At 41.3% G+C, this 13,682-nt stretch overlaps 1 protein-coding gene across 1 annotated transcript in view; it reads right to left on the bottom strand.

Moving 5' to 3' along the window:
* The window catches only part of ZDHHC2 (zDHHC palmitoyltransferase 2), a 29,012-nt gene extending 23,774 nt beyond the window's left edge, over positions 1-5,238 (bottom strand). Inside the window, exon 1 of the mRNA XM_082238263.1 lies at positions 4,853-5,238. Within this exon, the coding sequence (XP_082094389.1) occupies positions 4,853-5,057 (205 nt within the window). The 5' untranslated portion in view covers positions 5,058-5,238. The remainder of the gene's footprint in view (positions 1-4,852) is intronic.
* Between the last annotated feature and the right edge of the window lie 8,444 nt (positions 5,239-13,682).

Genomic DNA, 13,682 nt, shown 5'->3' with positions numbered 1-13,682 from the left:
GTTCTAGTATCAGGAGGCAGGGCATTTCAGAGACAGGGAACAAGAGAATAAGGACACAAACAATACAGCACACTAGTTTTGTGGCTTGAAAAGTATTACAAGAAAATAAAGAACAAAGAGGAGGATAGAACTCTTTGTCTTTAGCTATAGAATATCTGTCAAGAAAATTAAAGATAACAACAACAAAAAAACCACCCCAGGAATCAACTTGAGAATGGCAGCACAAATCCCATGTACGCTGATGATACTGTAATGTGATTAACTGATCAAGGTAGATAATGTTAAATTAGAAACATTAAACAATACAATGAAATATTATGGTATAAATCAAATCAAATAAAAAATGTGTTAATATAGGGCAGGGGTCACCAACTATTTTGGTCCAGTGGTCACAATTATAATGTTGAGAGTGTACTGTGGGTGCTAGTCATAAAATAGCTGCAAAGGGGGCATGGTATGACAAAACATGGGGGGCAAACCATAAATCGTAGGCAAAACTTTCTCTACAATTGAATTTCCATACTATAAAAGGATTAATCTGTTGAATTTCTGCCTATCATACAGCTGTTAAAGGCACAATAAGCCTGTCCTTCCCCATGCCAACCAAAGCCTAGGCTGTCACATTAAACACAAAGACATTTACCTCTGAATAAACATATGCACCACCGTACTGTAAGTAAACTATACAGTGAATTCTTCATGAGTGCTTGATCTTTAGCTCCTGCACAGGAGACAATCCTAGGCCTATCCGCAAAGTTTTCACATTTGCCTTTTGTGGGAAGGGGAATTATTTAATATCCACCCACATGTATTGTGCTGTAGCATTTGCAAAAAATAATTTCTGGGAGTTATCTGATCTCAGACAAACCCACCACAAGAAAGATGCATCTTAGTTGCTAGGGAAAAAGGAAGGGCAAACTACAGAGATTCCAAGAACCAAGGGGAGGGAAAAACAACAGCTTTTTGGGACCTCATGGATTCCTACTGCCTGGTATCTGTCACAGCTCTGAATTCACCTACTGGATAAAATCACTGACAGGTGTGATCAGTCAGTCTGGCTCATTTCACAGAGATCACTTAAAAGGGTGCCTGTGCATTTTGCTTCACAACTTTCTTCCTATAGGGGCTTAAAAAAAAAATGAAAGCAGAGTCTGCAGCCCCTGCCCAGGGATGCCACTGAAGGCGATCATGGGTGCCATGGCACCAGAGGGTGCCAGTTTGCTGGCTCCGTTTAGAAGGTTGGACTAGGGAAATTCAAATACGCAATCAGTCATTAAGCTCACTGGGTAACTTTGGGTCAGTCACTATAATCTAACCAACAGGGTTAGGATAAAATGTGTGTGTGGAGCATGTCTACCACCCTGAGTTCCTTGAAGGAATGGTAGGATATAAATGAAGTAAATAAATAAATAAATGTTTGGTAACTTCTTGGGGCACCCAGTTAAAGATACAGAAAGTATTTAGGGCTGGGGGAGATACAAAATCTTAAAACTACTGCGCACAACATCAAAAATCAAAATGGTATGCTAAACATCTGATCCTGTATGTGATTATGATTTGATCACAAGCCATCAATGTGTACAGTAATCTCTGATAAGGCAACGATTGTCCAAATGGTCATGAGAATCTGCGCTATCTTTCCCAAAGATCAAGGACACAATGTTTAGGGCGAAAGCTAATAGGTGAGGAAGAATTAAATTTCATATTGAAATCTAATATTCCCAGTCCAATCGCTTTATTTATAACCACTATGGATACATTCCTGCTAACGTTATGCACACACTAACTTTCCCACTGAAACAAAAAGGACTTAAAGTGCTTTCCTTCAGCTAATTTGTGTCTTTAAACAAAGTCTAGATTTTGAAGACAAAAATTAACCATTTTCTTACGGGAAATATACAACTGTCACGGGGAGAAGCCTATCAATGGTTATTAACCATTCAGGATTCTACAACCTATCACTGGGTCTGGGAGTCAATAATTGTTTCTAGCAGCTATTGAGCTTCCTCATTCTCACTAAATATTCCACAAAGATAAATTAAGAGCATCTCTTTTGTACTCACTGCCTGACAAGGAGCCTTGCAAAAGAGTCAGAGCAAGTGGTGTGTGCTTATGTTTATAGCAACCCCTGTCTTCCAAGCCATGGTAATCCTGCTGTGTCCAAGAACAGAATACAGTCTGGTACTTTTTGAAAGCAGGACTCTCTCACACATTATATGCTGGAAGCTTTTTAAAAAAACTGAATCCATATGATGGAGTACACTAAAAGATTTTCCTGTTATTTGTTAGATTTAAGTGTACGGTCACCACTGGCCCAGATAGCTAACTGGAACCTCCATGTTCAAAGGCAATATACCACTGAATATCAGGTGTTAGAGACAAACAATCTGTTGTTCTCTCCCATAGTGCATTGCTGCCTGTTATGCAAATAGATGGGGGAAATCACATCAATAAACGAGAGATGCATTGGGTCAGGCTGTGGCTCAAAACTAGGTCATGCAACTCTACCCTTTTCTTGTTCATTTCTTTACATTGTTCAGAGGAGGGAAAAGATTGGGGGAGGAGAGAAAAAGTAGAAGACAGAGGAAGAATGAAAGAGAAAAGGAAAAATTGGCATATGTACTAAAACTGACAACTGCATCCTGCATTGGCCCCAGGTTTGAGAATCTGAAGATTACTAGTATGATATACACTAAAACAGTGATGCTATCTACCTTAGACTTTATGTAGAACACTTCTTTAAAAAGTTGGTCACTACCTATGTAGGCAGTCTTAAACATGGGATGTCAGCTTTTAAAGCATTTGCTGTATGTTTAAGAAAGAAAGTTACTACAACCACCGAAGATCAACAAAAAATCTACTAAATAACAGCAGCTAGCCTTTAGCACACTTAACATTATTTTACAGTTCTGAAACTGAAACATGGAAGACATTTTATTTCATGTTATAGATGTACAATTATAACCTTGTCCACAATAAAGTATAAAGTGCATTTTTGTCTCTAGCACAAATTTATTCACAATAGCGGAAAACAGAATTAAACCGTCATATTTTGATCCAAATCCTCAAAGCACATTTGTGTGTGTGTGTGTGTGGAGAAAGTAAAGCATACAGAAAAGATGGCAATGGTGTACAGTTTTAATTCCCAGAAATTCATATTGTAGTTGTACTCTGTGTGGGAGGTACACTGCTGTTAGTTGTTTACTATCTTGCAGATAAGCATCACCACTGCAATAGTAAACCAGCATGCACAAGATTTTTTTAGTGCATGACTGGGACCTAGCTTAGCACATGCTAGCATTTAATTAACCCAGGAGGCACCATTTACAAAAGGCAGAGTATCTCTCAAGAGATCTTCCTTTTTATTCTTAGCAGATTAAGGAAAAGGCCAAGACTACTAAAAATCACACTCCAATTAATCCCTACCTAGATCTCTTTTTAACACCAGAATCATACAAAAATAATGTTAGGGTAGGAGATGAAGGAAGATTTACTATTCTCTATACAGTGCCTGCCAAGTAGGTTATATTTTGTATCTGCTCATTTCTAATAAGCAATGTGTGTTGGGCTAGAGTAAATATACACATTAAACAGAAATACCCACAGTTATAAAATCAGACACAGAAGGGTCCCAACCATTCGGCTCTTAGACAATGAGCACCTGCTAAACGTCACAAGTTAACTGTATGCCTATCCTTAGAAAACCCAAGGCACTCTGAGTGTGAGTGTGTGTACATGTGCCCCCCCCCAAGTCTATCCTCCTTAACACATGGGATTGTGAAGAGAAAGATCCTACCAGGCAATGCTAAGCATGTAAACAACAACCTGCGGTAGGAGCAGCAGCGGATTAGCTGCTGCTGTCACCACTCCCAAGGCAGGGCAAAAAGCAGGATGTTTTGTTCACCATGAAAACATTCCAGACCTACATATGCAAGATCACAGTGGTGTTACTCTGCATTACATAATCCAGAGCACCAAATAAATCAGTCCTGGAACTGCAATCATGTACACAGATTAGACACACCATGCAGGAAAAAGCCCAACCAGGAAGCTTGCCTTTCTATCATGATTAAGAGCAGCACCAAATCACTATTCTTGATTTTAAGTGTTCAAAAAGAAAGAAAGAAAAATATAAGGGGGGAAAAGTTTTTTTGGGGGGAAATATTGGGTGAAAACAAAAGCCCAACTCCCTGTCAGCTACAAACGAGGATGTTTCCCAACCCGCAGTGCCCACTTCCTCCCCTTGTGGAAGGTATCAGCTGAGTGTCAGCGGCCGGTTTGCCTTAGGAGAGTCCGCTCTGGGGCAATCGATTGTTTATGCTGAGCAAGCGCGCGACACTGTCTCTCTCTCTCTCTCTGAGTGAACGAGCGCGTGTGTGCATGCGTGTTTACACACACACACACACACGCGCGCGCGCGCACACGCGGGTCTATTGAAAGCGCAACCAGTGTTAATAGTGTTTTACCTCAACAAACAACAATTTAAAAACACACACACAAAAAAAACTCCAGCACGCCCCTAAGGAGTCAAGTTCAAATTCTGACGCGCGCGTTATTATCGAGGGACGGAGGAGGGCGTAAGGCAAGCAGGAGGGATAAAATAAAAAGGTCCCCCCTCATGCTGCCCCCGACGCAGCTTAACGCTTGAGGTCGAAGAAGACAAGGGTAAAAGGCTCGCCGGGAGAGGAGTCGGGGCCAATATCCGAACCGCGACCGCGCCCCATTTGTGAGGCGAGCTTTGGCCAGAGGTGCCTCTGGAGAAACTCTCTTCTCCCCCGCGCCCCGCCATATATACAGAATAAATATATTATCTCCGTCCATCCCTCTCTCCCCCACGCCTCCAGGGACTCACTCAAGCAGAGCTGGCCGACGTACGCGTAGTAGGACCAGGCGACGATGCTCCCGATGAAGAGAACCGGCACCCAGTAAATGAGCCACTGGCAGCTTCTCCTCACGCCTCCCGCTCGAGAGCGGCTGCTGCTGCTGCTGCCGCGGGACAGCGAGGTGCTCGACGAAGCCGCCGGCCCTGCCGGCGCCGCCATCTTCCCGCAGCCCATTCTCCCGCCCGCTCAGCGCTCGGCCTCTTCAGCTGCTCGGTGGTCCGTCGGGGGAGCCCGGGGCCCTCGACGCACATCCCCGCCGGCGGAGGCGGCGACGGAGGCGACGCCTGCGCGGTCCCAGGGCTTTCTTCCCCCCTGTTCCCGCCTGGCCGCCCGTTGTGCCGCCCTCTCCGGGCGGAGCGGCGTGAGGCGGCGGCCGCTCCTCCCCTCAGCCGCCTCCCGACTCCCCCCGCCCCGCGAGCGTCGCCCTTCCTTCCCGCCAGTCACGGGCTCGCTAGGAAGCCGCCTCAGCCAGTTCTTTTTTCTTCACACACACACGCAAAAAAACCCCCAGTACTTTATGTAGGCACACACACATATAGAATTGATTCCGGTGCAAGAAATCGCCTCACCGGAATCAATTCTATATGTGTGTGTGCCTACATAAAGTACTGGGGGCTGAGGTCCCTTCGCCCTATAAAATATTGCAGGGAGCCAGCCCCACCCCTAAGTTGATGGGCATTGCCATTCAAACAGGGTGTGTGTGTGTGTGTGTGTGTGTGTTGTGATTGATTACATGGGCGTAGCTGCACCCCACCATCAAGTAAATAAATAAAAACACTTAACCAACTGCATCGCAGATAACTCGATTCTGCCTCCCCCCCCCAAACAAATCCATGATTGATTATGTGGGGTGGGGTTTACCTGTCCCCCCAATATATTTTATTCAAGTAGGCACCCCTGGTCAGGAACAAGTACCAGCAGAAAGGCGCTGTCTAATTATGATTTCCCTGAAAAAGGGAAGTGGGGGAAGCAGGAAGCAAGAAAGGCAGCTATTCTATTTATGATTTGTAAGAAAATCACATGCCCTTGTGTGCCTAGATGAAGGCTGTGGTACCACTATAGCCTCTGATCTTCCTTGAGGTCACAATTGTGTTATGTGTACATCAGGGAAACTCCAGGCTTGTTGGGTCCTTTTGGTTTTTTTTACTAGAACCTCAAGATGCCCCAATCTGAGATTTAGGATGAAAGGAGAAAGTATTTTCTGAATGCCTTTTGAGGCTAAGGATTTGCTAGTCTAGCCAACCACAATGGAAAAGCTTAACTTTAACTTTAATGTTAACTCACCAACCCGCTAGTGAATGCTGGCTAAATGAGTCTCTTCTAGCTGGTAAATAAGTGGATGTGATGGTCAGTCTCAGAGGTCTGTAACCATGGGATGTGGTAGATCTGCACTGCTATGTCAGAATTGTTAGGTACCATGTGCCTCTTTAGCCCATCCAAGCCTAGAGCCTGAGCTTTTGAAGTCCTGTGGGATTTGTGTACATCATTTCTGTCCCTCTCTTAGTGGCAAGGTGATTTGCAAATATAGTCAGTAATAGAAAGGGTTTAAACTTAAATAGCAGCAAATTATTATGGTAATATCCAATAGCTTTTTATTGGTATTTCTACTGCTTGAAATCGGTAGTAAAGTTTCATCCAGTTATGGAGATGTTATATTCAAATACAGTCTCAACCACAGGAGCCAACTTTGCCCCCCAATAAAATATTTGAGGGGTCTGCCCCCCCCAGTTGATGGGCATTGCCACTCAAATAGTGTCAGTGCACAGTGTCATGTGATTGATTGATTATGCAGGGCAGGTCTTACTTGTCCCCCCCCCAATATTTTATTCAAGTTGGCACCCTGGTCTTACCTGTGTGGAACTCTATGGCCCTCCAGATATTAGGACTCCAATTCCCATCAGCCCTAGCCAGGATAGCCATTGGTCAGGGATGATGGGAATTGTTGTTCAGCAACATTTGGAGGGCCACTGGTTCTCCGCCCCTGTGTTCAATGGGCCATACCAAATGGAAACTGACATTTCTGTTAACATGGCAGCAGAAGAGCTGTAATCTTCACAGACGTGACAACAATATTAAGGAAATGAAGTGCAGTGCTTTCAAGTATTTAAAATTAGTTATTTCTTCAGTCTCTTCCACAGATAAAGCAGGGAGGTGAACAGCTGTATTTATTCAATAGATAGGAACATATGAACAATTATAGTCCTGAGGCTACTAATTTATTATATACATAAAGCCATTGTATGGGTTGCCATGGCGGCAGTGTAAATTTTTGGGATTACATATATTGGAACAAAATACATAAAAATATATGGTAATAGATTTCCTGTAGACCTCTCAGACTTAAGTCAGGGTGCTGTTCTTTGGCCTATTAACCATGAAAATGATACACATACCCCAAAGTCCATCTACCCTCCTATGTTTTGCTTAAGCCATAGAATCATAGAGTTGGAAGGGGTCCTGAGGGTCATCTAGTCCAACCTACTGCAATGCAGGAATCCTGCCCACAGCCATCCTTGAGTGGGCTCAAACCACCAACTCTCTGGTTAACAGCCAGATGCGCTGCTCCATTGTACCACAGTGTTGCCTGTAATAGCGCATTCAAAGATGCCCTCTTGACACTCCAGTCTATGCACTAAATCGGTACAAAGAAGGGACACCATTCTAAGTAATACAGCCTAGTGTTTTACGCTTAAAACAATGAGAACAAACTCAAACAAAAAATGCTTCTCATTACTGTTTATACAAATTACTGTTTTAAAAGAAGATAATAGTTGTTGTGGGTGTGTTTGTGCTACCCAGCTTTTATTACCCTGCAGGATTATTTTTGTTGGTCCTAAAACATTTATGATTCAATCATTCATCATAAGTCATGATTCACAGAGGCACACACAGTAACTGCTTTCCTAGCATTTTGGCTCCTGATTTTAGAAAAGTGATTCAAATAATTCTTGTGAAAATAAATGGACTGGGTCCAAACTATTTCAGCTATGAGCAACCCCACATATATCCATCTTCCCAATGTAAATAATGCCCTGTGTGTAGAACAATAGTGCACTAGGAAGGAAAAAGAAAAGCAGGAACCCTTCTGCCTGATGAGTGCTCACTTTCATGTGCACGCTGCCCCCCTCCCCCCGTATTCTGAAGTTGTATAGTCCAGGGAAGACTGTACCACGTGATTTCCTAATGTGTTTTTTGGCGTCGCGGTGAGTGTCTTAGCAGAGCAGGAATGGGCTCATAATCTGTCAGTTCTTCATGCCAAGCAATTTCTCTGCCTAATGGTCAGTTCCTTGGCATACAAGAAAAATCTTGCGGATGAGTGTATATGCCAAGTGTTTACTTATTAGTGCAGCTGCTCAGCCCTGTCTCCTTTAAATGCAGAACTCCCTAGCAGTGCACCTCATTGCTATTTCTTCCTGGAAAAGAGCAAGCAAGCAAGCAAGCAAAGCACAGCCGAGTAAGCAGGCAGTGCAACACTGCCTCAAAGGAGCCATCCATCCAGTGAGAGTCAAAAGCAAACCATAGTCTATACTAGTGGCTCCCAACTGGTGCTCTAGTGGGTCCATGGCACAAATCCATCAACTGCCCAGGACATCCATTTTTGTGGACATCCAGATACATGATGCCCAACCACCCCCAGCCTTGCACCGACCACTTCCCAGCTGCCCACTGACTGGCAGACGCTACTGCCTATGCTGCAGTTCCTGCAGCTCTATGAGTCTGAGATCATCCTCCATGGAGAGACCCGGCTGCTTGTCAACGAGGTTGCAGCTGATCCTGGTTCCTCAGTGCCTGAAGTCCAGGCATCTCATGGTGGGGAAGGGCAGGAGTCTGGTGTCTGGATTGTGGCCCCTGGATCTGGGTAAGCGCTGCTCAGCTCAGTCACCTTTGGTCAGATGGGGGCTACCATCTCTCCTGCCACAGCTGTGGCCCCTTCCGCAGTGGCCTTGAGGCCAGCTGGGAAAGGTGAGCATTTGGGTCACTCCCAGGAGGGACCTTTCACTCTGGCACTTACTCTGGCCTTGCATTCGTGGCAGCTGAGGTCAAAATCAAGATATGTAATTCATATATGGAAATGACAGTTCTATGCTGTGGTTGCATAGTATTACAGACATTCATCCTTCTCTGCTGCAGCAGGCTACTACCATATAAATGGATATGGGTCTGTGTTAAATTTAAATACAGCTCTATACTGTATATACATTGATATTGTAGTTTCCTACCATAAAAGAGAAACATAGGAAATAGACTTATTTTTTTTAAAAAAAAAATAATGATCTATCATTTTTTCCTTGTGTTACTGCTGCAAATTATATCTGAATGGGTTATTTTATCTGCCAATGAAATCTGAAGTATGTGAGTTTTGAATGTTGAATGGTGGCAGATAAGTGCCTTATATGTTAAAGAATAGGCAAATCAAATGAGGAGATTAATGTCAACAGAATGTTGAAAAATAGGAAAACTGGTATTTACTTGCCTCTTTTACGGGATATGTGTATATAGTTCCCTGCCTATTTTTTATTGCCCAGTAAAATTATTTCTAACTCATACTGACTCTAATACACAGTTCAATAAGTGATGAGTCACCATTAATAAAAAAAATATACAGGAACTACTTTATTACTAGAATTTGGTAAGCTTTTTAAGGAATACAGTAAGACCAGGATTCTTGTACAATATCCTGTGCTGGTAAAGATGAGGAAACAGAAGAGGCATCTTGTTCAAAGGTAAGCTAGAGCAGCTTCAGGGGGATGACTATCACATTAGGATCACAATGCATTTTATGCAACCAGAGAGATTTTGGGACTAGTTTCAGAAGGCAAACACAAAAATTTGGCCTGGCACACCTATTTCAATCACAGAAAAAAGCAATGTCCAAAGGCATCTTTACCCAAGTCCACTGATCCATTCAAGCCCACAGGAGGGGGACTGGTGAAAACAGCATCTTAGGAGACATGTAACTTTGGCAGGACTGATACAAGGAAACAGAACAAAATAAGTAACTGCTGGAACTACAAAATATGTGCACTTGTTTAGAATATTTATTGAGGTTTGACTGTAATGGAAAAAAACTCCACAGTAGTCTGGCTTGTACACATTTTAAAGGGAGAGACAGAGAAAGGAAGGATTCTAGTAGAAGCATTTAATGAATTAATCTGGCATGTAGTTTAATTCCCTGTAACAGTGATGTAAAATTATACATTTTGGAAAGAGAAAAGCCAGAATTTCTATACTATGGCCTTGGATGTGGAAAGCATACATTTGTTTAGTTTCCAAACTTCATTAAATATTCTTTTTCCATGTTCTTCCTGTCTTCTGTTTAATTCATACTTTTTGTAAATGCAGCACTAAACTGTTTCAAATTATGGGTGTGATCCAGCACACATTTATGTATCCTATATTCCCACTGATTTTAATTAACTGGATACAAAGTTCATGATATATCTATTTTACTTAAATTCTTAACTTACTCCCATTGACCTTAATGAAGCCAAAAGTACCACCGTGTAACGTTAGAAAATTAGGGCTCGGTCCTACATTTATCTTGCCCAGGATTCTCTATGCACAATGGTGTAGATACACCTCTCCTTTTGCCCCACCTTGCTAGGTATATAAAATCATTTGTGATCCAGCAATCCCTCAAAACCGGGCAGCAGGGTGTACGATTCTTGTGCACAAGCCTCTGAACTGCGTATCTGCACCTAACATCACATAAGTGAAGAAGCAACGCCTAGCCTTCTATCATGTGTAGAGGTTCTGCCAAGTGAGTCTGTGAACTAGTCAGCAGAGCACATATGATAAGAAAATTGCACTGTATCCATTCATTATCTTCTAAAAAACCCCTACTGCTATACAACGTTTATTTTAAAAAGCAGTCTTGAAAGCTGCAGCTTACTGCTTGCAGCTTTCACATGGTTTCTTACTTAGTGACCTTTTAATTGGCATATCGATATAAAATCATGGTACTTTATCATTATAAGATTCTGTGACAAGCTATGACTAAACATTAATGCAGGCATACCATTTGTTTTGCAACTACCAAAACTGGAAGCAAACTAGCACAAAATTTAAGGTCTGTTTTTAGTGTTGCATGCTAGTTAACTCCAGAAGACAATGCATCTGTCTACTAAGTCATGCACTACATGACTAAAGTATTTTCAGCTAACTAAAGAAAGTGCAAAGAAAACACTTAGGCTTGGAACCAAGGGTGCCCAAGTGCAAGCAGAAGTTGCTCTTGCTCATGCAAAGGGATGTTCCTGATTTCCAAGGATTCCTCTTTCCAGTAGCAGCCCCCTAAGGTTCCAGAGGGTCTCTGACTATCAGGAGCTGCTTCTGTAGGGAAACGGGTCTATAATGAGGAAGAGCCAAGGAACCCCCATTTTGCAAGTGGAATTATGTTCTGTTGTCAGGATCCAAGGATTGTGTATTAAGATAGCACAGAATAAGTAGGCTAGGAAACACATTTCCTTTTGCAGTGCTATCCATAATTATATAATTTGAAGTCAGCACATTCTGATTAACCTATTGAGTAAAGCATAAACAATAAAACTACTATCCTTGAACCAGTTGAAATTTGATTTAGTCCAACAGAATGTAATGAGAAACACCAGGATTAAAACTGAAATGCTCCAATTTAAGTGGCTTGTGTACCACTGTACCATAATGTTTCCATGTTTAAACTATTTTAACTTTCACATTAATCTATACTATAAGAGCTTGTTTAGCATAATGTTTCAGAGTGGTCTGAATGCAGCTTTATAGCTTTGAGCTACAAAATTTTCTTCTGCTTCGGAATAAATCTCATTTTACATTTCCTATTTGCTTTCCACATGTTCCTATTATAAAATCATATGAAAACATTTCCCCCCCTCCATAGCCATAATTATAGGCACATTTAACAGCCTAACAAACATATTAAGAAAATGGAATGGCATATGAAAACAAAATAAATACAACCGTTGTTTTTTAAAAATACATTCCTAAAACAATTCACATTTTGTTATTATATTTAAAGTGGAACACTCCTCTCCAACTCAGGGCACTAGATGTATTTGTCCCACCTGGAGAAGGAGCAGGGTGCTGCTATACGTGCAGTTTCTGTTACTGATCCAACACTTGGGGCTCTGTATCCGGAGCTGTTGCAGAAATAACTCAGCTGTTTTTAGGACTAGATCGTGTCCTTTCATGCTAAACAGATGATCAGCAGGATTTTAATTTCTTCGAAAGGGTTCCACAAGTTCAGGAATGGTTGCCCCATGCATACTTTTTAAAATGATTTACATTCCCCCCCCCCATTAGGATGGATCCAAAGCAACTCACAAAGATAAAAACAGATAATACTAAATCATAATATGGGTCTTGGGTCTGGTTGTAAGTGTTTTGTAAATATAACCCATTTTAAGACTGCAATCCTGTGCACACTTACCTGGGAGTAAGTCCTACTGACTTATTTCTCAGTACATGTTTAAGTCTTCTCTGCAGATGACTAATTAGAAAATAAAATCTAATAGTTAAATAAAATCCTTACGAAGATTCACTTGAATCCCTGTAAGAAGAAATATTCAGAGGATGACTCTCACTCTACAGACACTCACACCTAATGAAGTGAATGAAAATTATACAGAAGGGCACATTACGGATCACAGTCCAAGATGATAAGACATAGCTACAGCTGGAAGATGTTTGGCTTAAATACCAACTTCATGATTTCTGCATTCAGTTTGCAAGGCATGCCCAAAAAGAAAAAGAAAAACCATCAGCGGTGAACAAAAGTGGAAGTGTCTTGTCATCCATCACAGCATATCTCTATTCCGAAATTGCTTCCAACGCTGCCTAATGTGTTTGCTTGTTACAGTCATCACACAAACATAGTAGTCCTTCAACCCATATTTCGTTTTTTTCTGTTAATGAAAACAAACATAATTACATCTACATTAAAGTAGGTCTGTATATAAAATACAAAACAAAACAACAAACTCTAAACAGCTTACAAGAGCTAGGTGTTTTGGCTATGTTACCATGCAACATTAAAACAAAACTAAGAAAACCTGGCAGTGCCTCTGTTAACAGCTAAGGTAAAGGACAATATATTTGTTTAACCCTATTCAAAATATAATCTGTTTTATAAATGTAGGATTTTTTTTTAAAAAGTCCTGATACCTTAATTTTTTTAAAAAATAAATGTTTAAATATTAACACTCAAAGCAGAAAATAAAATTCTTAACTCTTGTAGAATTAATGTAGGTTCGAGCCAGATAAAGTGTAGATTCTTGAGCAAAAACTCTAAATCTCTAACCATTGAAAAATGCAGGCTTGAAGCTAGCCACTTGACCATGGGAAATAAAAATCATTCATAAGAAAATAGCTTGCAAGAGAAGAGTGCTGAATCTGCTGTGTGACTTGTGAGCAGGCAGCATTTTAATTACACATATCCTCCATTTCCTGGTTCCATTACACTTAGCCAAGGCAAAGAAAACTATACTTCTTGTGTGAATTCTATTTTACAGAATTTGCGGACAAGCATGAATATAGCAATCTGTGACCCTGAACAACAATTATGCATGTCCTATAAATAAAATGAAGGGCAATCTCAGAAGCATTATGGTGTTCAGGACGGCAACCCATTAAATCCTCTTACATACTGGACATGAAGGTTATATTAATTAACAACATACATATTCTTCTGGGATAGTCAAAATACTAAAATTTCCATCTAATTTGAAGTGTATGATGAACACTTAAATATTTCCAGAATAAAACATCACATCTCCTTTGTGCATAAGTAGCAACAACAGAACATAA

This window comes from Podarcis vaucheri (genome assembly GCF_965113315.1).
Source record: "Podarcis vaucheri genome assembly, chromosome: 9".
NCBI lineage: Eukaryota > Metazoa > Chordata > Lepidosauria > Squamata > Lacertidae > Podarcis > Podarcis vaucheri.
This window is presented reverse-complemented; position numbering and strand designations above follow the sequence as displayed.